Here is a 26,772-nt window from a genome sequence, read left to right on the forward strand (position 1 = left end):
TTCAGATTTGCTTGCTTACATAACTGGTGACGAATCATAGGTATATGGTTACGACATCGAAAGCAATGTCCATTCGCCAAGTTTGATCAATTGTCAAGTTTTCGCTGTTTCCTTCAGTTACCGTGGCGTAGTGCATACGGACTTCTCAGGATACTTCATGTCGCTGTTTGCATTTCATAGATTGAAAAAGTTTATACAGTGTGGTCCACTAAGTCTGCAACAAATGGGAAACTTTTTTTATTATCGATTTCTGAGAAAATTTTATTCTTTACAAAAGTTGGTGCATAGTCCAAAACTATACCAAGTGTACCTGAAATGGCTTTATGATAAACACCATACAGAATAGTAAAGTACCCTTATTTCAAAAAATATAGAAATATGTTGAAGAGAAAAGTTGTTTAGAATTAAAAGTTATATTCAGATTCGAAGTCATGGCCTGAAAATTTTGAATTACCCCCGTATGATACATATTTTTACTATTTTAATTTAATATGTATTTGAAGTAGCCACAATCAAATCAGTTTGGAGTATTTTTTATCAAATTGAAGTGTATTTGTAAAATTTACTCGGATTTGTATTTTTTTAGGTGACCGTCAACTTCATGTTTGTTGCAACGATATTTACCAGAACTCTAGAATAAAACAAATACTCTTTTTAACGAGGCAAATACTTTACTAACTTAATGTTCATATGAATAAACTGTCAATAAAAGTATGAAATTTCTTTTATTCTGACAACAATGCCTCGACTAGAACATATATTTAAAAAACAATTCAAAATGTATTGCAGATAGCCATGAACAAAAAACACATACGCCCTAAAACAATACTGTAGTTTGATAGTGTGGCTTCTTAAAACTTGCCTGTAAAACGATTTCATATTTGTCCTTAATTAAAAATGCCTCGCCCAGTATTATTAACGTTAACTGAAAAGGCAGAATTAGTTTTAATCTGTGGTGATGGTATAAAACAATGCGCGAAGCTGCAAATATTTTCAACTAGTGGCATCCAGACAAACAAATTTGCTATTCATGTGTAAGTAGAATTTTAAAGAATTTCAAACAGACCGGCTCACGTGAATATATACATAATACAGAGCATACGAAACCTGTATGCACAGAAGAAAACCAGCTTGACGTACTTCAAGAAGTAATAGAAAATCCTAGAAGGTCCACCCGAGAAATTAGTGATTATACCGGCATAAAAAAAACCTCTGTGAAGCGTATTCTCAAGAAACATAAGTACCATGCTTACAAACCTACATTCATTTGTACATTTCAAGAAAGAGACTATGATTTGAGATATGATTTTTCCATGTGGATTCAGAGTGAAATAGAAGAACAACGAGATTTTTATCGATGTAAATGGAAATGAATCTACTTTTACAACAAATGGGGTTCTATCATCACAAAATTGCAGATGGTGGTCAGATGTCAACCCAAATTTTATTATTGACAACAAAAATCAATACTATCAGAAAACAAACGTTTGGTGTGGTATATTAAATGATAAATTACTAGGCCCGGTTTTTTTTTTTCGCGAGAATTTGAATGGTGACAGGTACCTGAACTTTTTAGAAACTGGAATAGGAAAGTTTTGAATGATATGGTATTAGAAGAACGGCAAAAGTTATGGTTCCAACATGACGGATGTCCTGCCCATTCTACTAGAAATGTTTCTCAGTGGCTTAATAGGACATTTCATAATAAATGGTTAGGACGAAATACCGATCCTCGATGGCCTTCTCGTTCTCCAGACCTTACACCTCTAGATTATTTCTTATGGGGATACTTAAACAAAAAGTCTACAGAGATTGCCCCTTCAATACGAGTTCATTGCAGAAATATTCCCGCTGTGTTACGATCTACATTAAACGAATTTTATGGGTGAACAATTAGATGCTTTGAAAGAGAAGGTGGACATACAGAGACGCTTCGATTTATTGTTAGCACCTGTTAAGTTGTTAAGTTACCTACTGTATTTTTCTGTAGTATCGCTTATAGGTTCTTTTTTGTTCATGGCTATCCGCGATAGATTTTGACAGTTTATTCATATGAACATTATACTTAGTAAAGAACTTGCCTCGTTAAAAAGAGTATTTCTTTTATTCTAGAGTTTTGTTAAATATCGTTGCAACAAACATGAAGTTGGCGGTCACCTAAAAAAAATACAAATCCAAGTAAATTTTACAAATACACTTTAATTTGATAAAAAATACTCCAAACTGATTTGATTGTGGCTACTTCAGATACATATTAAATCAAAATAGTAAAAATATGTATCATACAGGGGTAGTTCAAAATTTTCCAAAAGAAAAAAATTTCGAATAGCAGGCCATGACTTTGTATCTGAACATGACTTATAATTCCAAGCAACCTTTCTCTTCTACATATTTCTATATTTTTTGAAATAAGGGTACTTTACTCTTGAACGAATTTTATATTTTTTGGCCTATCCTGAATGGTGTTTGTCATAAAGCCATTTCAGGTACACTTGGTATAGTTTTGGAACATGCACCAACTTTTGTCATGAATAAAATTTTCTGAGAAATCGATAATAAAAAAGTTTCGCATTTGTTGCAATATATGGGTTGCACACTTTGTGGACCACACTGTATATATTTGTTGTGAAGGTTGATTCAATAAAAACCGCTAATAAAACAGAAAAGTACAAATGAAATTTATTTGTGTATATATCATATATTCAATCTTTATAACAATAACTGCCTTGCCAGTATATAAAAATTCTCCAATTTATACAAATAGGTACACAAGATTTGGGTGGTGGAACAATCCTAGATCTACTGCTGAAGAAAGAAATAATTTATTCATGGAACTAATTATTTTATGAAATGCCGCAAATTTTGAGAAGTTTATAGGATATCTTGAAATACCTTGAAAGAAAAATTAAATTTAAAAATATTACTCCAATTAAAACAACTGAAACATATCCAAACTTATTAGAATTTACAAGCTTACAAAACCGTATCGGTTTTTTTATTGTTATGTACCCACATCAATACAATGGTTGCTACTCAAAATGGAATAGTACAAGTCAGTTGGTTATTCTGCCAGTCTTGATATCATTACACAAGTAACCTGCCTATGAAAAAACATTTTTACCAAAAGAGCCAGACTGGTGATCAGAACAGGGTGCATACAAATTTTCAATATTGATACAGTAATTTTGATGTATCTTTTGTATGCATTTTTTGCATTATCATTTATTATATAATAGGTTTTGACATTTTTTATCCATCAAAATATTTGTGTGAATTAATCCTGCCATTAAAATAATTATTGCATTGAAATTTTTGGTAAATGCCTTCTCTTCAGCGAAAATCGAATTGGAAACAATTTTGAGGATTTCAAGGATTTCCTTGAAATCCTGTTGCATTGAAACCAATACAACAGATCTCGACGAGAGTTTGGAGAAAGCTATGTGATCATTTGAAGAACGCTCCGTATATTCTGGCCGTGAAATAGAATGCAACTCTGAAGGTAATCGTCAAAAAATTAGGTGCAATACCTTGAATATCACTTGATGTGTATCCTAAACCAAAACAGAAATCAAACAAAATCTCCCGAGTTATCTTCTAGGATTGTTCAATCTTACTAATAAGAACAAACAATTAACTATCAAGATATTGGTCCCTTCTCGGTCATTTCCACCAACATTTGTGAAGGTCATTCCACACAATTCATTATAATAATTTATTAGACGTCCATTGATAGTCAAGAACATTTACAAGAGTAATAGTACTTTCGATTTCCCTTCATCTGGTGAATTTCTTTTATAAAAGTTAATCAGTCTAATTCAACAAAACTGATTCCTGTTTTTGTAAATGAAGTTGACTATTGAATCTCTTCTGGGGTTCAGTTCAACACTTGTAAGACTGAATTGTCATTCTCAGAAAATATTAATAAACTATTCACGTATGTTTAAATATCAAAAGGTACCAAACTCTTTGGAACGGCTCTTGCAATCAAATGAATTATGTGAAATAACTCTGGTGCTGTCACATAATACTTAATAACTTAAAAATAATATTTACATCAAAGTGTTTACAACTTGAAGTTTGAATTATAGTACTTCAGTAAAGACAATGTAAAGCTACCCAAAAAGACAAAGTACACACTGCGTAACCTAATACTATCTCCAGATGCCAGTTGAAAAGACCATGAATGACCAGTCATTGCACATTTATATTCAAGATAAATACTGTCTTCTTTTGGTCAAAAGCTCTAGTCCCTAAAACATCAATAATGAAAATTAAAAAATTGCATAAAAACGCTTTTGCTGCAAACTAAATAGTAAAGTATTTATTCCCTGTAGATCTCATTTGCACAAATGTAATGTTGAAGGCTGCTGTGAACTTTAACAAAGGACGAAACATGTTCGTGAACATTCGCTCTTTGACAGTTTTCAACATACTACGGGTTATTTATCATTTACTCAATAAATATGCCTTGAGTTTTATGAAATATCAAGTATAGAAAAAATATTGTTAGGATGATATTTTAATTAATCAATTAATCACTTCAATTAATTTTTGGAAAAGAAATGTTTTGGCTAAATATATCTCCATCTTTATGAAAAAAATGTAGTTTATTTCTAAATTGATTGCTTTCTTCCTCTCTTTCCCAGATGAAATATCTCTATAAATATAGTTTAAAAAACTAAAAAACACGCTTTTAAAGAACATCGAACTAAAAAGTTAAAATATTTTTTTTAAATAAGCTTAAAACATTGATATTTTCCGATTCCGGAGAGGATGCCTGAAAATCACCTACCAAGCCCAAGGCAGCAGACGCGCAAAGGAGGTTTACAAATAAGCCAGCAAGCGCGCGTGTTAATAAAAAAAAAACACTTTCTCAAATGAAGAAATACATGTAAAGTGAGTTCGAATTATATCAAGAAAATTACGTACAGCGCGATCTGTCCGCGAATAGATCATGCAATAATGTCGATATATAAAGGTTACGTACAGCGCCATCTGCTTGCGAGTAGATCAAACAATAATGTCAATATATCAAGGAGGTTACATACAGCGCCATCTGCCCGCGAATAGATCAAGCAATAATGTCGACAATTTTGTTAAATACAGATCCTGATATGAAATGAAAAGGAGAGTTACAAACAAACATACATACATACAGGTCAAGCTAATATAAAGCGTGTAAAAAAATGAAAACCGGATTTTCTTTTCCTGCCAATGTGGCCGTTTTTCCGCAAGTTCTATCTTCAGCTTGTCAATTAATGACCGAAAAACAGTCGCCATTACTTTCCCAGCCAGAAAAACAGTTTTTTTAAGGACAAAACCCAAGCACTGTGCAAAAGTAGTGATTCACATTGAATTTGAATCTCTGGAGATTAAATCCATTTGGAAAAACGTTCTCAGGAAGTTTATTCCACTTTTATTTTTTGGAGCTGGTTCATTTTCTGCAGTCCAATGTTTAGAATGTATTTTTTGTTACGGTAGTATAACGGTGTATCCATGTTTCATCTACAGTAATTAATTGACGCCAAAACTCGGATTTATTGCGCCTTAACTGCGCCAACAGAGAGTTGGAAATGTTTTTTGAAACGTTTTTGGCACTCAACGCTCGAACAGCTTTCTCATGCCTAAATGTTGATTCGAAGTGACAAACACGTTCTTTTGACACGTTCATAACTTCTGTTCTCTCTCTCACTTTGATTCGGCGGTCGTCTAGCAGCATTTGTTGAACTTTGAGGCGATGTTTTCGTCGGTGGTTGCAGTTTTTGAACGTCCCGAATGTTCGTCTCCCAAGCCATTAAGCAACGTTTAAATTCAGCTGCCCAAAATTTTACTGTGATAAATGATGGTGCAGATTCCAACTTATCTTCGATTTGTGTAGACGTCTTGGCTTTCAAAAACAAATATTTAATGACAGGTCGATACTTCATTTTGTCCATTTTCATAAAAACAACTCAAATCAACTCACTCAAACGACTGTTACATGCCAACTGCGCGTCCAAAATGACTGAAACTTTGGTGAGTAACTGTCAACAGATGCACAACGAAATTAACTAGCTTTTACAAGTGCTGCTATCTTCATGTTGAGGTCGGAAACTTTTTGGAACACACCATGTATTGATTGAATACTAAAGTCTATCCAAATCCAAGATAGAGTTCAAAAAAACCGAATCGTGGTGTTCACGTGATCGCCCAGTGTCAGATGGAAAGGGCAGCGTTCATTGTTGAATTCGCCTTCTTGGTACGAGTTCGGTACCAGCTCAAGGTTGTAATCAGTTGTTTGCGTGTTTGTGTGGCGTGCGTTATAGTATATTGTTTAAAATTGTTTTCCAAGATGTCCAGTACAGACACTGCAGATGACACTGTGAGCTATCCAGCCAGGAAACGATCCAAAAAAAGACATTTGAGTGTTGAGATGAAAGAAGTGATTTTAAATGTGTTCAAGAAAGAGATGGAAGAAATTGAGACATCGACTATCGACGAAGTCGTATCGAAAGTTTCCGATGAAATTGGAGTGTGTTGCGCTTCGATTTACAATGTTTTACGGGAATATAAACAAAATCATACATTTTCCAAACCGAATACAAATCAGAATCGTCAAACCATTATAAAATCAATAGATGATGCTGATAAACATGCAATCAGTAGGAAAGTGCATGAGTACTTTTTCAGAAATGAAATACCCACGATAGACAAAGTACTCACAGAAATAAATGAAGATGTTTAATTGCCAAGTTTTAAGCGGTCAACATTCCACAAAGTATTGAAACATTTGAATTTTGTATGGAAAAAACGAGGGCGCAATAGTTTATTATTGGACAGAGAGGAAATTGTGTTATGGAGGAGAGAGTATTTGACCAAAATTAAATATTATAGGGAACAACAGAGAACAATTTATAAATAGATGAAACCTGGGTGAATGTTGGTCATACTACCCCTAAAGTATGGGTCGATGAAACTGTGACCTCATCTAAGAGGGCCTTTTAGATGGACTATCCACCGGATTAACAAATCCATCAGGTAAACTTATATTTATATTAAGACCTGCCTCAATCTCAATAAATAAAAATTAACCCTCGTATTTGTTTCATTTACTTACATACCTCTTCATAATTTCAGGTAAAGGAAAACTTATTATTTGTCACATCGGCAATGAGAGATTATCACGAAGAAATGAACGGTGCATCTTTCGAACAATGGTTTTCCAAAGTTCTACCCCATCTGGAGGATAATGCTGTGATTGTAATGGACAATGCACCTTATCATTCGCGACGGTTAGAGAAGATTCCGACAACGTCTTCAAAGAAGGTTGAAATCCAAAATTGGCTGCGATCAAAGAATATTAGCTTTGAAGACTCAATGCTAAGAGTACAGCTACTAAAAATTGTGAAGGAGCGCAAGCTTGAATACCAAAAATATATAGTCGATGAGATGGCAGCAGGCCAAAACAAAATTGTCCTTCGCCTGCCTCCATACCACTGCGAGCTCAATCCCATCGAGTTAATATGGGCGAATGTGAAGAATTTTGTAGCTCAGCATAACACCATGTTCAAATTTGCAGATCTCAATGTACTTTTGGATGAGGCTTTGAAAAGAGTCACAGCGGAGAAATGGGAGAAGTGTGTTCGGCATGTGATATCGGAAGTCGAGACAAAGATGTGGAAGCTTGATAACATAATAGAGCACAAATCTAGCCACTTATAATTCAGATTGGTGAGGATGACACTACTGTTGAAGAGACAAATTCATCCAGTTGAATAATTTTCATTAATATTCCTTTTGATTTTACATAAAATAAAAATTATCAATAAAGAAATAATTGTGTCTCTTTTCATATTATGCTTGAGTGAGCTGTGAAAAATCCAGTGAAAATCTTTTTATAATACACATATTAACTGCATTTTTCCCATTTAACTGCAAAACTTGTGCATTTCACTCGTTATTATAAAAAAGTTTTCCTAAGTATAGTATTTGCAATCAACAAGATGTTGGTTCAGAATACGACCCTGACCAATTCTTGGGATTTTCAATATCACGTGCATAGGGCATGTCAATGTTTACATCCACTCTATCTTGGATTTGAATTTGCTTTAATCAACTACAAATATGATAAGATACCTTTATTGCACAGTTGCCCCATTTCCATTACTTTGGTCAGTTTTCATCCTCTTTGTTTGTTTTTGATGTTGTTCTTGAAAATCTCTTTCAGTGATATCCAGTCGATTTACCTGAAAAAAAAGAAGTTTTTCAAGAGAACTATAAAATTTGATAAAAATGTTACACAAAAACTTTTCCTATACATACATTGTAGATGAGATTTTCCTCTGATAAGATCTCCTCTGGTGGATTCCTTATTCTAGCTAAGGTTTCACAGAGTCCAGGGCATTGCCTTCTACTTTTAGCAGTTCCAAGACAACCTTTAATTTAAATTACAGATAGCAATATTTCCACAACTTGCTCAAATAAGAGGGAGAGAGATGTGAATATTATGAATTGAAGGGGTTATATTTTTAGGAGTGATTAATTTTTGGGAAAGAAAGTTTTTGGCTTTCTACTACTCCATCTTGATACAAAAAAAAATATGAGGGAATCTTCCAAAGAAAGGAAAGAAGTAATCAATTTGGAAATAGTAACTCTATACATGGATGTGTAGATCATGCAACGAAGTAACTTTCAGACACAAACTGAAAGAAAGTCCTCCTGAAACAGCTACTTTCATATAAACATTGAATTACACTAAAGAAAAAAATTCTTTCGAAACAAATACTTCTGCATGAACACTGAATTATACAGAAGATACTTTTCTCTACTCAGTTTGTATTTCAAACATTCGTTGTGGAATAAAAATCAGATATCGTTCACATGAGTTCTACTTTAAATGAATGGTAACAAATTGCACTTACATGGAACACTGTCATCCTCACTGGTATACATCGATGTTTCGCCTTAAGACACTTGCCCCATGGCTCTTCAGTACCAAATTGGATAACATTATAGAAAATACACACAATTAATTCATGAATTACAATTTTTAATGTCACAGAATAAGCTTGATCTACTTATGTCATCGATGACATCGTAATGACATTCATTCATCTATTTGATTTAATCCCAGCCAAGTGGAATCTTATTTGAATTGAAGAGGTTATATTTTTAGGAGTGATCAATTTTTGGGAAAAAAAGAAAATTCCCTCATTCTTTTTTTTGTATCAAGATGGAATAGTAGAAAGCCAAAAACTTTCTTTCCCAAAAATTAATCACTCCTAAAAATATAACCCCTTCAATTCAAATAAGATTCCTCTTGGCTGGGATTATATCAAATAGGTGAATGAATGTCATTATGATGTCATCGATGACATAAGCAGATCAAGCTTATTCCGTGACATTAAAAATTGTGTGTGTTTTCTATAATGTTATCCAATTTGGTACTGAAGAGCCTTGAGGCAAGTGTCTTGAGGCGAAACATCGATGTATACCAGTGAGGATGACAGTGTTCCATGTAAGTGCAATTTGTTACCATTTTTTTTTACTCTTGGCGTGCGTGCGTGCCATGACATGTGTTTGTGTGCTCTCCAATAATATCAAAATTAGTTGTTGACATAGTGTGAATAAATAGTTAAAGTTTTGGTCCAGTAGTCAGTGAGAACAAACCCTGTAAAAATAGTGCATCATTTCCATGAAAAAGTTTTCAGCAAAAGTGCAATTTTGTTGCATTTTTGGCTAATTCCAATCAGAAACCAGCAACAAAAAACGCCAATTTCAAGCAAGAAGATAAGCTTCTTATGGCTTCAGCAAAAAGTACAAACAAAAACCCAATATCGAGCTATCTGATCGTACTCCAGGAAAATTAGGCAAATTTCTCCAAATCCTTACCATCTGAACATTTGATAACATTCTAAATTGGAAGTGACTAATTGACCAATTGTAAGTTATTATAACGAGCAGGATACTTCAAACCTAATTATATAAGATGGAAGGTAAATTTGGTTGCTGCAAAAAGGATCTTAGCAACTATTGCTGTATAATCTGTACAAAGGTTTTTCATCCCAGCTGTCTCGAGAGAAGAAAGGGCTACAAATTCGTCAAAGGACATAAAATCATATGCTGCAAAGAGTGTGAGTCTGAAGATTCACTTAGAGAATTGGGGGATGTAAAATTAAACGCTCTCTTGGAAGAAGTAGAAAAATTGAAAGAAGATTCACTCCAGAAAGAAGCATTTATCAACACACTGAGAAGAAGAACACAAGACTTTGAAGATGAGGTGTATGAGGCAGAAGAGCAACATGTAAAAAAAATGAACATCCAGCAACAGATGATTGATAAACTTAATAATGAAATAAGTGAAATTAAAGCTCAAAATATAAAACTCGAAAATGATATCACTTCGAAGAACCATGATCTGATAAAACTTGAAAATGAATTAAAGGACCAGATTGAAGTAAACAGAAATATGCTTACTACAATTTCTGTACTTGAACAAGAATGTCTGTACTCAAAAAAAAATAAAAATTTATTGGAACTGCAATGCAAAGAACCTCAGAAAAAACGTAACTGGTATAAATATTCTAACAATATGGAAGGGAACGGGACTGAAATTAATACTTTAAGCACTGAACATCAACCTCGAGAATTAAATGAAACGAAAAGCACCAAGAGTAATCTGAGGCAAAATAATTTTACCCTACACAATAGTAACATAAAAGGCCTAAAGTCTGTGGACGAAATTAGTTGCAAATCTCCAAGTACTAATGGAATTGATACACGCCTTTGGGATAAGGAATCTGTGGACAACACCAGTAGGGAATTGAACGATGCTATGATGGCAGACATTGTACAAGAATGCAGAACGACAAAACCCATTCCAAAGGAATACGCTACAAAAGAAAGAAAAATACTATTAGTGACAACTTCGCATGGAAGAGACGTGGCATATTACATGTCAAAAGAAAGATCCACTTACTCAATTTGTTCGTTTATAAAAAGTGGATCTGATGATAGAGAGTTAGTTCGAACCGCCCTTGATGAGTCAAGAAATTTTACAATGAATGATGTTATTATATTATGGCCTAAAGTAGCTAGCCAGAACTTATTTAGTGATTTCATTGAAAAGGTCCAGCACACCCGAACTATTATATTATCACAACCATATAGGTTTGATATGAGGTTTCCAAATCAAATGATATATGAAAACAACCTCAATTTTAAAAAAACAATTCACAAACAAAGGATTGAAACTACCAGATTCCTCGACTGCAACAACATCCTTAGATGGAATAATTATACCAATGATGGATTTAATCTAAATAAAATCGCCAAAATGTTTATAAGTAAAGCTTTATACAAGTTCATAGAACAATGGAACTCAGGATATGATAAAAACTCTATGGTACATGGTAATGATTTAGGAAGTGAACCCCTACAAGAAGATAAAGGATTTTTGATTCTAAAAAATAACTCAAGTAATGCTACTTTTTTAGAGAAAAAAGGGTCAATGACAAGAATATCTACCTAATGTTACTGAATATCCAATCCATTAGGAATAAAAAGGATGAACTATATGCATTTATAAATAGTATAGATAATCCAGACATTATATTAATTACTGAGCATTGGTTGGGAACCGAAGAGCCTTTCAACATTACTGATTATTCTATAACCTCTATCTATAGCAGATCTCAATACTTGCATGGTGGAACGATGATATTAGTTAGTAACTCAATGTTAGAAAGGTACAGCTTCGAAAAGATCAATAAATTCAATAACTTAATAGTCGAAAAAACATTTGAGCTATCGGTTGTGTTTTTCAAGAAATTAAATGTTTATATAATATGTCTTTATAGAGCACCATCCTCAGATGTGCATTTGTTCTTCAATAATTTAGAGCTTATGCTAGAAAAATTGCCAATTTCATCCTTTATTATTTTAACAGGAGATTTCAATATTAACTTTGCTGATTCTAATGCACCCCATACACAATATTTAATCAATTTATTGAATTCATTTAATCTCATGATGCACTTAAATTCACCAACACGCGTTTCACAATATTCCTGTACCACTATTGACTATGTTTGTACCAATTTCCCAGACTCTCCAACATGCAATGTAATTCCCTCAGGTCTCTCTGATCATGAGGCTATATTGTGCTCACTAAAATTAAACTCTTGTCATAATAAAAAAAGGACTGAATTTGGTAGAATATATAGCAAGAGAAACTGTAATAGGTTCAATCTATTACGCTCTGATATAAAGTGGAACAACATTCTATCTCTAGATGATCAAAACCAATTTACGGAGTTCTATAATTATCTTTTAATCGCTTTTGATGAGTCATTCCCCGTGAAAAAGTTGAAACATAAAAAAAAAAACAATGGCTCACTGAGGGCATAAAAACTTCATCCTTAAATTTACGATGTCTACATTATTTGAGAAAATTTACAAATGACAATGAATTTCACAATTATTTCTTGAAATATCGTTCAATTTACAGGCACACTATTAAACTTGCTAAAGAAATCCACTATAAAAATAAAATAATTCAAGCTGAAAACAAAAGTAAAGAAACTTGGCAAATAATTAATGACCTCAGGGGTCACCAGTGCAAGATAAATGAAATACCTGTTTCCCCGGATATTTTAAACAATTACTTTTGTACAATTGCTAATCAGCTTAGTAATAGTCTAAATCCCATAGAAGATCCTTTTATTCATATAAAACATCATCAAATTAATGAAACTTTCATTTTGTATGACAGTGATCTCCAAGAACTGAAATTAACTATTTCAAATATTAAAAATAAGAAAACATCCGGTATTGATGAAATATCAATCCGTATTATAGAAAGTCTACCTGATGAAACATTATCAATTCTGGTTCACCTGATTAATAAATCTTTCCATATTGGTCTATTTCCTCACCAACTTAAAACCTCTGTAATAATTCCATTATTTAAAGGAGGGGACCCCGAAGTTTCAGCCAACTACCGTCCAATTGCCATCATTCCCACTATTGCGAAAATAATAGAAAAATTAGTGAAACATAGACTCCTTAACTTTTTAGAAAAGCACAAAGTTATAAGTACTGCACAATTTGGATTCCAAAATAAAAGAAATACAACTGATGCAATTTTTCACACACTTTTTGAAATTTACACTGGAATCAATGGTGGCGAAGGGGTTGCGGCAGTGTTTTGTGATCTGTCTAAAGCATTTGATTGCGTTGATCATAAAATTCTGCTGCAAAAACTTCACTACTATGGTTTTAGGGGTCTTTCCTTCCAGTGGATTCAATCATACATATCAAAAAGAAAACAAATGGTCAAAACTACAGAATGCTCGGGTATGGAAAAAGTCAATTGCGGGGTTCCTCAGGGCTCCGTCCTCGGACCAATTCTATTCCTACTTTACATAAATGATTTAACATACATCAAAATCTCGGGCAAATTCACTCTATTTGCCGATGACATCTCTATTATTTGGCATAATAAAGACACTGATGTTCTAAAAATACAAGTTGAGAACGATTTAACAAAAGTCTTCATCTGGTGTGAATCGAATCGTCTCTCATTCAATATACAGAAAACCAATTTGATGACTTTCAAATGTAATTTTGATGACTTAAATATTAACTCGAAGAATATTGGAAATATAGGTACTGTGAAAACACTGGGAATACTAATTGATGATAGACTAAAATTTGATAATCACTTGACTGTTCTTAAAAAAAAAATTATCTTCTGGTTGCTATGCAGTTAGACTAATCTCTAAAGAATTAAGTTTTCCAACTGCTAAAATTGTATATTATTCATTATTTGAATCACACTTAAGATATGGCATTCCATTTTGGGGCAGTTGCTGTAATTTTCTGTTCAATAGCATATTCATTTTACAAAAACGTGCCATTAGATACATGTGTAAAGCTAAATTTAACGACCACTGTAAACCTCTATTTAAATCTCATAAAATTCTAACTGTAGTAGCATTGTATATTTTAGAAACGGTACTCATTGTAAAAAAACATTTGAATAAATTTGGTTCAAATTCTTCACATTACGTAACTCGGCAAAGTAATGACATCAAACTCCCACTGCCTACCACGTCTCTTGTATATGACTCTTTTATCTACAAAGGTGGCAAAATATATAATCACTTACCACTTGCAATAAAAACCATTGGATCCTTCTATAAATTCAAAAGAGCAGTAAAAAATCTATTATTAGACAGAGCCTATTACAGTCTGAATGAATACTTTAGTGAAATACTAGAATAATCCTTTTTTAATTTCCATATGTCGCATAGTGTTGCTCATCTTTTATTATGTATAGTTGTGTAGATTTATATAGTATTAAGTGTGACATGTTACCTTTTATTAACAAGTTTAATTGTTGTTGACATATTTTCTCTGGTATCAGTGCTATGTATATTTTATATATTTTTTTTTTTAATTTTTCAACTTTGTAACCATGATGTTATTCATGAACAATAAAGTACTTTCTCTCTCTCTCTCATTCATTTAAAGTAGAACTCATGTGAATGATATCAGATTTTTATTCCACAACAAATGTTTGAAATACGAACTGAGTAAAGTATCTTCTGTATAATTCAGTGTTCATATAGAAGTATTTGTTTCAAAAGAATTTTTTTCTTTCGTGTAATTCAATGTTTATATGAAAGTAGTTGTTTCAGGAGGAATTTCATTCAGTTTGTGCCTGAAAACTACTTCTTTGCATGATCTACACATCCATGTATAGAGTTACTTATTTTCAAATTGATTACTTCCTTCCTTTCTTTGGAAGATTCCCTCATCCTTTTTTTGTATCAAGATGGAGAAGTAGAAAGCCAAAAACTTTCTTTCCCGTGAATATTATGGTTTTTACAAAATTTCATCAACCTTCCACTCACCAATTAAAATCACTAAAGAAGTTTTGAATAAAACTTTGACACCTTCGCAAAGGAAGATATCCCAGATTCTCAACAATGTGTCCCAAGGCAAAGTTCTTGTAAATGCACATAAAAACCATTCTGTACAGTAAAACATAGGCTCGGCATTAACTTTCTTCAGATGTCGGTACACAGGCGGACATACTTTTTTCAGTAACCCTAAAATGGTAAGCTCATAAATACAGGGTGTTTCTTAATACGATACGCAACTTCAGAGGGTGATTCGTTAGGTCGTTTTAAGGGAAAAAGTTCTCATGAACATATGTCCACAGTTGCTTCGTTTCTGAGATACAGAGCGTTAAGTGTGAAATATCATAAATATTGAAAAGAGAAATGAAAATTTCTATGTTTTTTAGCACTTTTAATTGTAACTCACGTTATTGCAGTTTCGTCATATATGGACATTCTCAAACTAATACAATAAAGTAACAATGATTCATTACATTCGCCAATATATACCATTCAGGAACTTGATTGAGATGAGGTTTTCCAATAGTCCGGGAATTTGCCAGATGATAGGGAATTATTAAATATATGGAAAAGTGGTCGAGCTAAAATAAAGCTAAATGATTTAAGAAAAGTTGGAGGAATTCCATCAGGACAGGGGCCTTTGTTGATATTAAGTTCGGACAGTTTTTCGCTAAACGTTTGGGTAGGAATGATTGGTGACTACCTAATTGGTCCATTTTTTCAACCAGCAAGATTAACAGATGAATTCTACACTAACCTTTTGCGAGATCATTTATCCATTTTGTTAGAAGAGCTGGTACTTGTAAGAGACATGTGGTTTATGCACTACGGGGCTCCAGTTTATTTCAGTGTTCTGGCTCGGCAGCATCTTGACGTCAACTACCCTAATCGCTGAATTGGACCTGCGGGAGCTCAACATTGGCCAGCTGGAAGTCCTGATATGAATTCTCTAGAGTCTACTAGAGTTATATTTATGGGGTCATCTGAAGGCTCTTGTTTATATAACTTCTGAACTAGATGTGAATGACTTGAGGAATCGACTAATTGACAATTGCAATGTCAAAAGGAGTACTCCAGGTATTTTTGAACGTGTCAGACAATCAATGACAAATCGATTGCAGTCGTGTATTTTATCAGAAGGTGGACATTTTACTCATTTACTTTAAGGTCGAAATTGTTTAAAATTTGCTTTTAGTTTTTATTTTGTTATCCATGGATAGTTTTTAGAAGTATTATTTTTTCTTGAAAACGAAGCTTGACATGAAGACAGCACAAGCGACGAAAAAGTTACATTTTCAGTTGCTTGATCTAAAAAAATGTTAAAACTACAAAAAAGTCAGTGGCGTTCTTTTTTTTCTCAATATTGTTGGGTGAGACTCCACTGGACCTAATAATTTCAAACTTCAACGCCCTGTATCTCAGAAACGAAACAAATCCAGACATACTTCATCAGTTCGGACTTCCATTGTCTAATATAATATAAATTGATTTGAAATCCCTGAAAAAAATAGAAAAATTAACCGAAAATAACAATTTTATTAAAAAAAACTGAAATTACAAGGAAATAACATACAAGCTACAACCAGAAAATAAAAAATAAAAAATTGAAATATTAATGAAAGCTGAAAATCCAGACATATGTTCATATGAACTTCTTTCTTAAAACGACCCAACGAATCGCCCTCTGAAGTTTCGTACCGTAGTTAGGAAACACCCTGTATAAATGTTTCTACTAAATGATTTCAATTCATTCAATTTCTTCTCCTGGCAATTTACTTCTCAATATCAAGACGAAGATGCTAGTGGCCATACTTAGAGTTTCTTGAATATTGCGATGTGATTCAAAATTTTCTTTACCTTGTAATATTAGTCCGTCCCGCTGAACAACTTCCATTGTGGGAGAGTAGTAGTTTTCAAGGTACTTATTAGAAATGGAAACTAGGCACCAAAATGCCTGTATAGCTGGCATATGCATCAGGAGGAAAGCTGCCACGGGTGCCTGGGCCTGGCAATATCCAATGTCCGGAAAATGAACTGTGTATGCTTTCAGTACATTGAACAGTTCTTGTTGTCTGAAATAATGATCTCGAGTTATGAACGAGAACCTATTATAATTAAAAATATTAACAAATCTGAACCCAGAATGGGCATACTCTTATATCCACCAATATGGTGCGGTTAAGAAATTATATACACAAAGACATTGTTGTAAATTATCCCCTGAAACAAAATAACACCGGCTGCCGCTGGTCTTCCTCAATCGACTGTGACTTGGCAAAGGTCACGCTCTACTCGACTTGCGCTTCTCGATCGACCTAGATGTCGCCTCGCTTCAAGAGGCTTCCAGAGACTTCTCTATCGCCTTCCAGATACTTCCAACAAGCAGATGAGGCAAGTCTAGTGGAAAGTAAGGTACGAAGTGATCTAATAAGGTGACAGAGATTTGAGTATCAGTCTGAAGTTTCATTCAAAGTGTTTGTATTGTAATGTCAGTGTGGCAGTGAAATAAAGTTGAGTTTAATTGTACAGTTTAGTAGTAGAATTAGTATTTATTTATTTAGGTTACCCTAATTTACAAACGTTCAATAAAAACATAATACATAATGTGAGAGTAAGTAAAAAGTAGATAATAATAAATTAATAAAAATAATATATAGTTCTTTTAAAAAGTCAATATGATAAAACCAATGATTAATGAAAATTGAATAATTAAAAATGAAAAGTATATAGATGTCATGAAAAATTAATAATTAAATTAAACTAATAAGTGTAGATACAGATGCACTCATACGCATATATTAAAATTTATTATCTTTGATATGCTGCAATAACGCTTTTTTGAAACTGTGAATACTTTTGTTTTTCTCAAATAACCAGCAGTTTGTTAGTCAATACCCCACAGTTATAACGTGTTATAAACATCTGTAAAATGAATTTTACAGATGTTTATAACATCTCTTTAATTTATAATAGTTTCTATTGAGAATGTGATATTTTTGTTGTTCCATTTGGACGCTTCAAGTATATAATTCGTAACAAACTACTTTTTATGCAAGTCGAACTACAATCTAATTTCAACCCATAAGTGAAATACTGTGTTTCAACTCTCTGCACACTGCCAATTCTATTAGAATTCTATAGTATATCTTTTTTTATTATTATTATATGAATGTATCACTGTATAATATACTACTCTATTACTCTGCTGATTTTAACGATTAATAAATAATATTATGTTGAAGTTATGCGCCACCTTAGAAAAAATATAAAATTTTCTGTTAGCCTACAAACTTTTCAGCCCAACTGTTATGTATTATGATAATAATATAATAATAATATATATATTTTCATAAACATGATTGTGTAGTACAATAAAAGTATAAATAAATAAATGAATAAATATATGGTAAATATAACAGTTAACCCACGAAAGGATATATCCTTGTACGTGGGGTTATAAGAGAAACAATAACCTTTTTATATAGATATCATAGAGTATATATACATATACACAGACATATATACAGACGAATACACATATACACACATATATACACACATATACAGACACAAAAATATACATATGTACACATATATGTACGCATATATATACACATATATAATATACAATAATAATTTGCAGGTAAACAGTAAAACAATACTATATTAACAATTTGAAATTGAAAAAATATGGAACTAGGTATAGTAATTATTTTTCCTATCTATCCATTTGTGTATTTCCATTCTTGGCATAGAATGAAGCCATTTTTTTTTAGAATTTTCTTGAATACACCGAGTGAATGGATTTGAGTAAGGTTTGTTGGTATTTTTAAGAATATGATGGGTCCTAGGTACGTGAAGTGTCTCTGCGATAATGTTTTCTCAACTTTTGGTAAAGCAGTTGTTTTCGCTTTATTTATCGTGTTGTATACTTGATCTATTCGCTTAAAATCAGTTTTATTTTTATAAAAATGCAATATTATACTTTGGAAGTATAGTTGCCGTGCATCTAGCGCTTTGCTTTCTTTATATAAAAGTTCTGAAGGGTAATTGAAATTTTTATTGTGGATTATTTTTAAGATCGGCTTTTGGGTAACTTCTAGGTTTTTGAGGAAGTTGTTGGTTACTCCACCCCATGCTAGAATGCCATAACTTATATGTGGTCTAACAAGAGAGTTATACAGAATTTCCATTTCCTTTGGATCAAACACCTGTTTCAAAAACTTGAACATGGGAATCAATGATATTATTTTTTTTACAATATGTTCAATGTGGTGATTCCATTTCAATTTGCTGTCTATGAGTATGCCAATATATTTTATTTCATCTTTGGATTTTACTTCTATTTCCATATCACCCGTATTAAGTTTCAAAGTTTTGTACATCGGCATGTTTTTGGAATATTGTGCGAAAGGTATAAAAAAAGTCTTATCTGAATTTATCGTGAGAGTTTTACTGACAAACCATTCGATAATATTTGGGAAGTCATTTTCGACGATGGTTTTCAATTCAGCCCATGTGTTCGAATGATAAATAACTACCGTGTCGTCAGCAAAACTCACTATGTCACCAGATATATCAAGATTAAAAAGGTCATTTAGATATATATTGAAAAGGAGCGGACCGAGGACTGTTCCTTGTGGTACCCCGTATTCCATTGTTTTGCTTGAGCTCATTTCCTCTCCAACCATGACTTTATATTGTCTATTTTTCAGGTAGTTTTCAAAGAGTTCATACGCGATTCCACGAAATCCAATTTTTTCTAGACATTTCAAAAGTTTCTCGTGACAGACAGTATCAAATGCCTTAGCTAGATGACGAAAATGCATAGGGAAGGTCTAGTTTTATCTAAATTTTTGTAATAATATACTTTATTGTCATTAAGAATAAATATTGTGGACAAAGCTTGTGAAAAGTACTTACAAATGTAAGTATAGAAATATAAAATGTGAATATAAAAACACGTATAACAAAATAAAGTTAGACTATATACTATACTTCAACATCGAAATTTTGTCTCAACATGATGATACATGGATTGCGATAAAACTTTTTTTACTTTTTTCTCTGTTTCGGATCTCAGGTGTTATAATCTTTAGGATCAATAATTACATTTGTACTGCTTTCATTTGCCGGAACAATTCAAAGAAATTATTGCTAATTTGTAATATCCAAGGCATAATTGTTTAGTCTCTCTAATGGAGTTTTGTTGTGGATTCTAAATTTACTCGATAACTCAGATGAAAGTTTCTGGGTAATTCCCTCAACAGCCGTAATGATGGAGTGAAACCCCATAAATGCCAGGAATGGCTTGTGTATCTCCCCAAATGAAATTCATATCATAAATACACTTTTACTGGAAAATATTGAAAAATTTTAGGAATTCAATAGTCATACAAAATAAAATACAATTACAAGTAGTTTTCAACTGCACTGCAAAATCTTCTAAAATATTAACACAGTTTTTCTTACCCAGGCTTATCCTCTGAACTGAACATTTCGTGTAACGGAAACTGACGGTGAATGTCCTTTTTTATTTCTTCAATACATTTTGGATCTGCCACGGCTCTAAGGCAATCATCATACTTATTTGGTTGCTTATCCATCAATAATTTTCCACCACAAAGATACAGCCAAGCTTTTGGTCTCATTGACATCGGGATGCCTTAAATAAATAAGATATATTGATATTTTTTATTTTTCTATGTTGGTACACTCGTCTCAAACATATGTTCACAGTTTCAGTTGTTTTGCATGTATAGTTTGTTGTTGAGAGAGATGTATAATGGAATTAAATGCTCAAAAACACTTTAAATGTTGACAGTGGCATACGGTGATTGTATTCTTGAGTCAGAAAAATGTTTACAAATAGTTCAAGCTTTTTACAGAAGGTCGAGAAGATGTGAATGAAATGTTGAGAATGTGAAAAAATTGGTTATGGAGAGTCGTCGAATCACTATTGGAGAAGTTGCTGAGGACATGGAACGCGTGGCAGCGAAGTTCGTTCCAAAATTGTTGAATTTTGACCAAAAAAACCGTCGCATGCAAGGCCGTAAGCAGAAAACAATTTCGGGGGGGGGTTTGGTTTGGTGGAACAGTAGAAAAACATGAAATATAAAAATAACGAAAGAAAGAAAATTGTGTTACATGATCATATATATTTATTAGAAAACCATTACAGAAATATTAACGTCTTTTTACAAAATCAAATGTAGTTTTATAGCTTTCTTTGCAGCAAACAAATCAATTACCTCCTCTGTGTCGATGTCAATTCTACGGTGGACTGACATTAACGCCTAACCGTTTAGTCGTTACTGGCTTGTGAAGTTTCTTAAATAAATTTTGAGGCGTTTCAGAGAAGAGAAAGTCTTTTCAGGGGTACATGTGGAAAAAGGTAGTGTCGCCAAGATCTTTGAAAGTTTGTACGCACATTGCCATAAGGTTTCCATTGTGTTTCAGGGAAGTTTTTTTCAATTTTCTCTTTCAAGTACTTGGTTCGTTTCACCAAGGACTTGATAAAATTTCCAACGGATTTCATAATTCCAATAGTATATGTAACTGTAGGTTACTAGTAGACATCTCCTTTATATCGGCAGGTGTAGGCCAAGACTCGCCGAACACACACTCTCTTATTGATAATGACTCCAGACACTCACATAGGACATGCCTGACAGTTTCATCTTCCTGTTCACACATCCTGCATAGAGGTGTGTCCACTATCCCCATATTATGGAGGTGTTTTCTTAGTTGACAGTGGCCAGTCAGAAATCCTACTAGCGTAGATTTTTCCTGGACGCTTACCAGGGACGCCCAGGGTGATCCTGGCAGGAGGCGGCAATGCAATCACCTCAACTCCTGTTGTGCCCTTTAATCCACTTCAGGATAATGTTATTATCCTGCTATCAGTGCAGATTGTTATGTTTTTGCCAGAAATTCCTTTCCTGGTTATTTTTTGTGGCGAGTTCTGTTTGAACCATGCTGGAATTCTTCCCATTCTCCACTCATTCCTTAGGCTTAGTGATCTGGAGTACACTCTACATCCTGAGCCTCCTTTGGTTTTTGAGCCGTATGTATATATGAGTATTGCATTTGTAGCATCTAACTCTGTGCTCTGTTTTATTTGTATTTTGCAGGGTTTATTAAACACAAACCTGGGTTCAATTGCATCACTGGTTGCCTGCAGCAGAGGTTGCACAGTGTGCGCCATAAGCTCTGCCTCAATTGACCCTCTCCTACTTCGAGGTTTATACCAGCCGTGTGCAATCGTAACATGGCCATTGACGCAACCTCCTTAACGTACAGGTCAAGAGGCGTCAGACCAGTAATTAATTCCATTGCCGCGGTTGGTGTTATTCTCATGATTCCTGTGATGTTCAAACAAGCCAATTGTTGTATTTGATATAATTTTTGGATGGCCGTTGCTTGTTGAACTTTCGGGGGGGGGGGGGGGTCAATCCCCCTTGATCCCTCCCCTGGCTACGGCCTTGGTCGCATGTGCATCACTTAGGAATTGTTGATTGTCAACGATGATCCAGATTTGCTTAAAACGGTCATAACTGGTGACTAATCATGAGTATATGATTGCAACAATATCTTGAAGTTATACGCCCCTTGTGAGAAGTAATACATAGAAAACATCTGGTTTTGTGAAAAAAAATTCATGGTTTTTGCATCACGATAATGAATCTGATCACTAGTAATTTTTTGCCAAAAACACCATAATCATGCCTCAGCCACCGTATTCACCAGATTTGCCCCCTGCGACTTTTTTCTATTCCCAAGATTGAACAGATTTCGTATACACCAATATATCATAAAAAATGTATATGATAAGTCAAAATAAACATATATGTGAAATGAGTAAAAGTACATATGAGTAAGAAGTAACAACAATTTTTTTATAAGCAAACTATATCAGTTCAGCAAAGAATCATCCTAATTACATAAATGTATTCCAGATTCAGTTAGAATTATATATGTCTGGCAAAAATTATCTCAATTGTTAAAATGATTCATACATTAGTAGTTGATAAATTGGGGTAATTAAGATTGCCACATGCATATTATATATTTTAAATAATGACAGTGGGAAATTTAGATTGGTGTTACTGAAACATCTGTTATTGATCAGAAACCATTGTGTGATGAAATTGGCAGAGCACCTAAGTAAATCAATTGTGAAGGGTTAATTTGTATAAAATTAATTCAAACAAATGAGCCGAATAAATATTTTTTTGAGCTAGGTTTTTTGGCCCAATACAAATAAAAGTATTAAAGTGCTATTTAGCAGACGATGCAATGTAATGGATTGAAAGTAAATTATAGGAATCAGTTTCAAAATAGTAAGATGTAGGTAGATCAAAAAATAATCACAAGATATAACAATATGAACGTATCTAATTTTTGCAGGCAAGTAACACTAACACCCCAAGCTGAAAATATTAAATAGCTAGGTCAAGAATATGGTTTCTGAAGCAGGCAAATGATATATTAGATATTTGAAGGTTATTCAAAGAGTTAGCTAATTGGAGAGTTCTGGGGATAATGCTTTTGTATGAGTAATTGAACCTATGGAAAGGTTTGCACCTGCCTATAAGAAATATAGTTGTAAACAAATATTTGTATGAGATGAAATTTGAATTGGAATTTCACAAAGTATCTGGTTCTATTTATAAGCTCATAAAATTTGAAGATAATAATAATTTTCTGTAATTCCTTCTTGAATTTAATTCTCAGCAAAAATAGTGTGTACCTTTTCGACACCTCTCCTTGATCTTTCTGTAATTTCTGTCCATATAAAAATTCCATTGCGAAAGCATTTTCAGCCATTTTCGTTCTCGTCTGAGTACCGTTTCTGGAGGAGGTCCTTGTCTTGGTTCTGGAGAATACTGAGTGCCCCCTAAAAATCCATGGCGATCCGGTACAGTAGATATAACACTGCCATCAAGAAGTGTTGATGCTTCAGAGCACACAGATACTGTGTCTGTGATTTCAGAAGTCATTTTATGTGTTCATTGGTTTAGGTGAACAGAAGCATGATGAATTCTGAAAAAATATTCATATAGGAACTTAATTTTTGGATGTAAAATATTTTATTTTCAATACCACACTTCAACATTACTGAAGCTCCAATCCCTATCCGGATGCAGAGGGTATGAAAAAGTGATTTAATTCATAATCATGGTTAATTTTTCCAATTTTTGACCAAAAAATGTATACTTCAATAACAAATTATGAAATTGAAATTTCAGGCTGAGAACTGACAAGCCTGCCTGCAACCATGCCTGCATCACAGGTGGTGACGAAAAGAATTACAACAAGGTATTTCTGTGCAAAACTAAAAACTTCCACTAATAAAAAGCTAGCTTAGAGTTAGCTAGGAATATGGAGCCTGATAGAAACTGTCAAAATAAAAAATGTTATCACCAAGAAAATTAAAAACTTATCACCTATAAGACATTCTCAGAGAAGGGGTGAGTTACTCTCTTGCATGTTTAATACTAGATAGCTGCAAGTTTTTGTATCTAGAATTAGACTACTATATGAAAACGAAATTTTCATCAAATTGATGGAAGTAAAAAGAGTAGGTTTTTAATAAAAAACCTACTCTTTTTACTTATGCGTTGAACGTTGCCTTGAATTCACATTTGAGTAAATCATTGAAAACCTCAATTCAGTAAGTACTTGTTTGGCTTAAAAGGGGAAATATCTTTGATTATACTGGAATTTCCCATTTTTGTGAATACTCCAGAAAAACGAGTAGATAAATACTTACCGACTAATACCTCTTGAAGAGAATTAGGCAACTTGTCATAACGCAGAGTGGGCCAATAAACAGGATATTTTGTATATTTGTTTGTGCTAAAAATAGAGATGTTTACCTATAGATGTTTTCAGCTGTATCAATTCATAAAATGTAAATTCTGATATTTCACTGCAGTCACATCTACATGTAGATAAACAATTTTGATTAGATACAACTTTTGAAGCTGTTATCTGACATGAAAGAAATCCAAATTAATTTTTAATAAAAATGTAGGCGAGGCAAACCTTGTTGACAAAAAGTGACATACATCATGACACATTGACACATGACTGATGACTGTTCACTGTCAGTCACTGGTCATACTACGGGTAGTTGGTAATTCCCATGAAAAGTTTTTAGCTATCTCTAGGTGTGATTTTTTTCGAACTAATCTTATTCCTACCTCTCTGTATGCTCGTTTAAAATGCATCGAGCAAAGATGACGAATAATTTTTGATGGAAATGACTTAATCTGGCTGTCAACAAAACACAGCTTCTGTTCAATCAAACAAGTACGATCATTTCACGCTATTCTCATTCCAGATCTACCATTTCCAATAAAAAATATTCGCCTTTCGTTCTGTCTACTCTACGAAAATATAGTTGTGTTTTGTTGGCACTTAGCTATCTCTACTCTTTGTATTTTATGAATGGACTGACCCGTTACTTATAACACTATTCATGACAATAATTTAACAATTTTCATAAAAATTTTATTAATTCTAGATGCGTTTCTCGAACAGAGAGAGTGAATAACTTTAGCGAGTTTGGACCACTCTGGAAGAATTGTGCTAACAAAACAGACCTATATTATTAGATACCACACACTAAAACTTAAATACCTACGTTCAATATCAGACGAAAGGTGCATCACAGACTCAGAAAATGCTGAAATCATTGAAAATTCAAACAATGGGTAGTTTTCTTTGTATTTCAAACCACGCATTATATCAAACGGATTCAAATTCCCCTCGCAACCAGAAATCCCTCTCTTTAACTGTCCCTGCTCATATATCTTTTCAAATACACAATTAATTATGAAGAGTATTTGCATATACAAATGCCCATTGATTATGATAATTAACAGGAATGTAGGCACGTTATCGATCTGTAGTTTCCTGTAAAATATTTTAAATCCCCTTGATAGATAGAATTGGACCTTCTAGCGTGAACTCTATTAATAACACTTTTCCTACACCAGAACAAAATACTGAAACTAGGAATATCTTGCAGCTCTTGAGATTCTGCTTGGCCTTTCACCACTACATGTCTATATTTAAAAAGAAGCCCGAATGGTGACACGAGGGTGATGCAGGGGCCAACATCAGTCAGTTGCACGGGAAAGAAACCGTGAAATTGTACAACAAACTGAAGACATATCCAATACTGAAAATGCTAGTGGACAATGAGGTCTCGTAGTATAATTTTTATAAAAGCTTCAGGACCATCACACCAAGCAGATGTGATCGCAAAAAAGACCTAACTGTTAAAACGGAAGACACTTGATATACGAACGGCTCAAAAACCCAAAAAGAAGTAGGAGCATATATGGAGGTAGAGCGAAGAGGAGGATCGTACACAGCGTCAGGCAGAACGCAAAGGTGTTTTAGGCAGAAGTTGCCGCTATCGAAGACTGCTTAGGGGAATTGCTCAGACAGAAGGTTGAAAATAAAACCATTGCAATTTTTTTCGATAGCCAGATGGAAATTGAGGCGCTCATCTCCTACCCAGTATTTTACGAATTCCAGAGAGCTGTCTTAGTGCACTCAGGTTCCCACAATAGGGTAACCTTAGTCAGGATACCCGCGGACGCGAAGGACACAAGGGCTATAAGGAACTCGATACTTTAATCCACGAAGGTGCTTCCGAAGCCAGATAGATCCTAAACTTTCTGTATGATGTAAGATGAAGACATCTATTAAATTGAGGATGAAATCCAAATCGCTAAATTGGTGACAAGCTTTCAGAATAAGGCAAATGAAAAAGTTCATAAAGGAACCATCGCTCGAATTTACAGAAAACCTGCTGAACCACAGCCGCAAGTGGTAGGTCTACTAACAG

The 26,772-nt window shown here is 33.5% G+C and overlaps 1 protein-coding gene across 2 annotated transcripts; it reads right to left on the reverse strand.

The window, feature by feature from the left end:
- Positions 1–2,667: 2,667 nt before the first annotated feature.
- LOC111501923 (TBC1 domain family member whacked) lies at positions 2,668–24,990 on the reverse strand. Of its 2 annotated transcripts, none has more exons than XM_023155856.2 (8): positions 24,788–24,990; positions 23,659–23,951; positions 20,379–20,571; positions 16,764–16,978; positions 14,898–15,095; positions 8,302–8,414; positions 8,116–8,225; positions 2,668–4,250 (listed from the first exon to the last, which is right to left on the reverse strand). In XM_023155856.2, exons 2-7 carry the CDS (start codon positions 23,906–23,908, stop codon positions 8,118–8,120), a joined length of 1,077 nt encoding a protein of 358 aa, XP_023011624.1. In that variant the 5' UTR covers positions 23,909–23,951; positions 24,788–24,990; the 3' UTR covers positions 2,668–4,250; positions 8,116–8,117. The 2 variants fall into 2 exon arrangements, with proteins under 2 accessions (XP_023011624.1, XP_023011623.1); XM_023155855.2 differs by having other exon boundaries at positions 24,682–24,990.
- Between the last annotated feature and the right edge of the window lie 1,782 nt (positions 24,991–26,772).

The sequence above is a fragment of the Leptinotarsa decemlineata genome, unplaced genomic scaffold (genome assembly GCF_025532065.1).
Source record: "Leptinotarsa decemlineata unplaced genomic scaffold, Ldec_3_MD MMD2_tig00027589_RagTag, whole genome shotgun sequence".
Classification (NCBI taxonomy): domain Eukaryota; kingdom Metazoa; phylum Arthropoda; class Insecta; order Coleoptera; family Chrysomelidae; genus Leptinotarsa; species Leptinotarsa decemlineata.

Bases quoted from the DNA above. Each gene is read 5' to 3' on its own strand.
- LOC111501923 (XM_023155856.2), bottom strand. From the start codon at position 23,908: ATGACTTCTGAAATCACAGACACAGTATCTGTGTGCTCTGAAGCATCA. The intron at 8,415-14,897 runs GTGAGTGGAAGG...TTTAAATTAAAG, and splicing joins TTCTTTAGTGATTTTAATTG to GTTGTCTTGGAACTGCTAAA. The intron at 8,226-8,301 runs GTATGTATAGGA...CTTTTTTTTCAG, and splicing joins AGGAAAATCTCATCTACAAT to GTAAATCGACTGGATATCAC.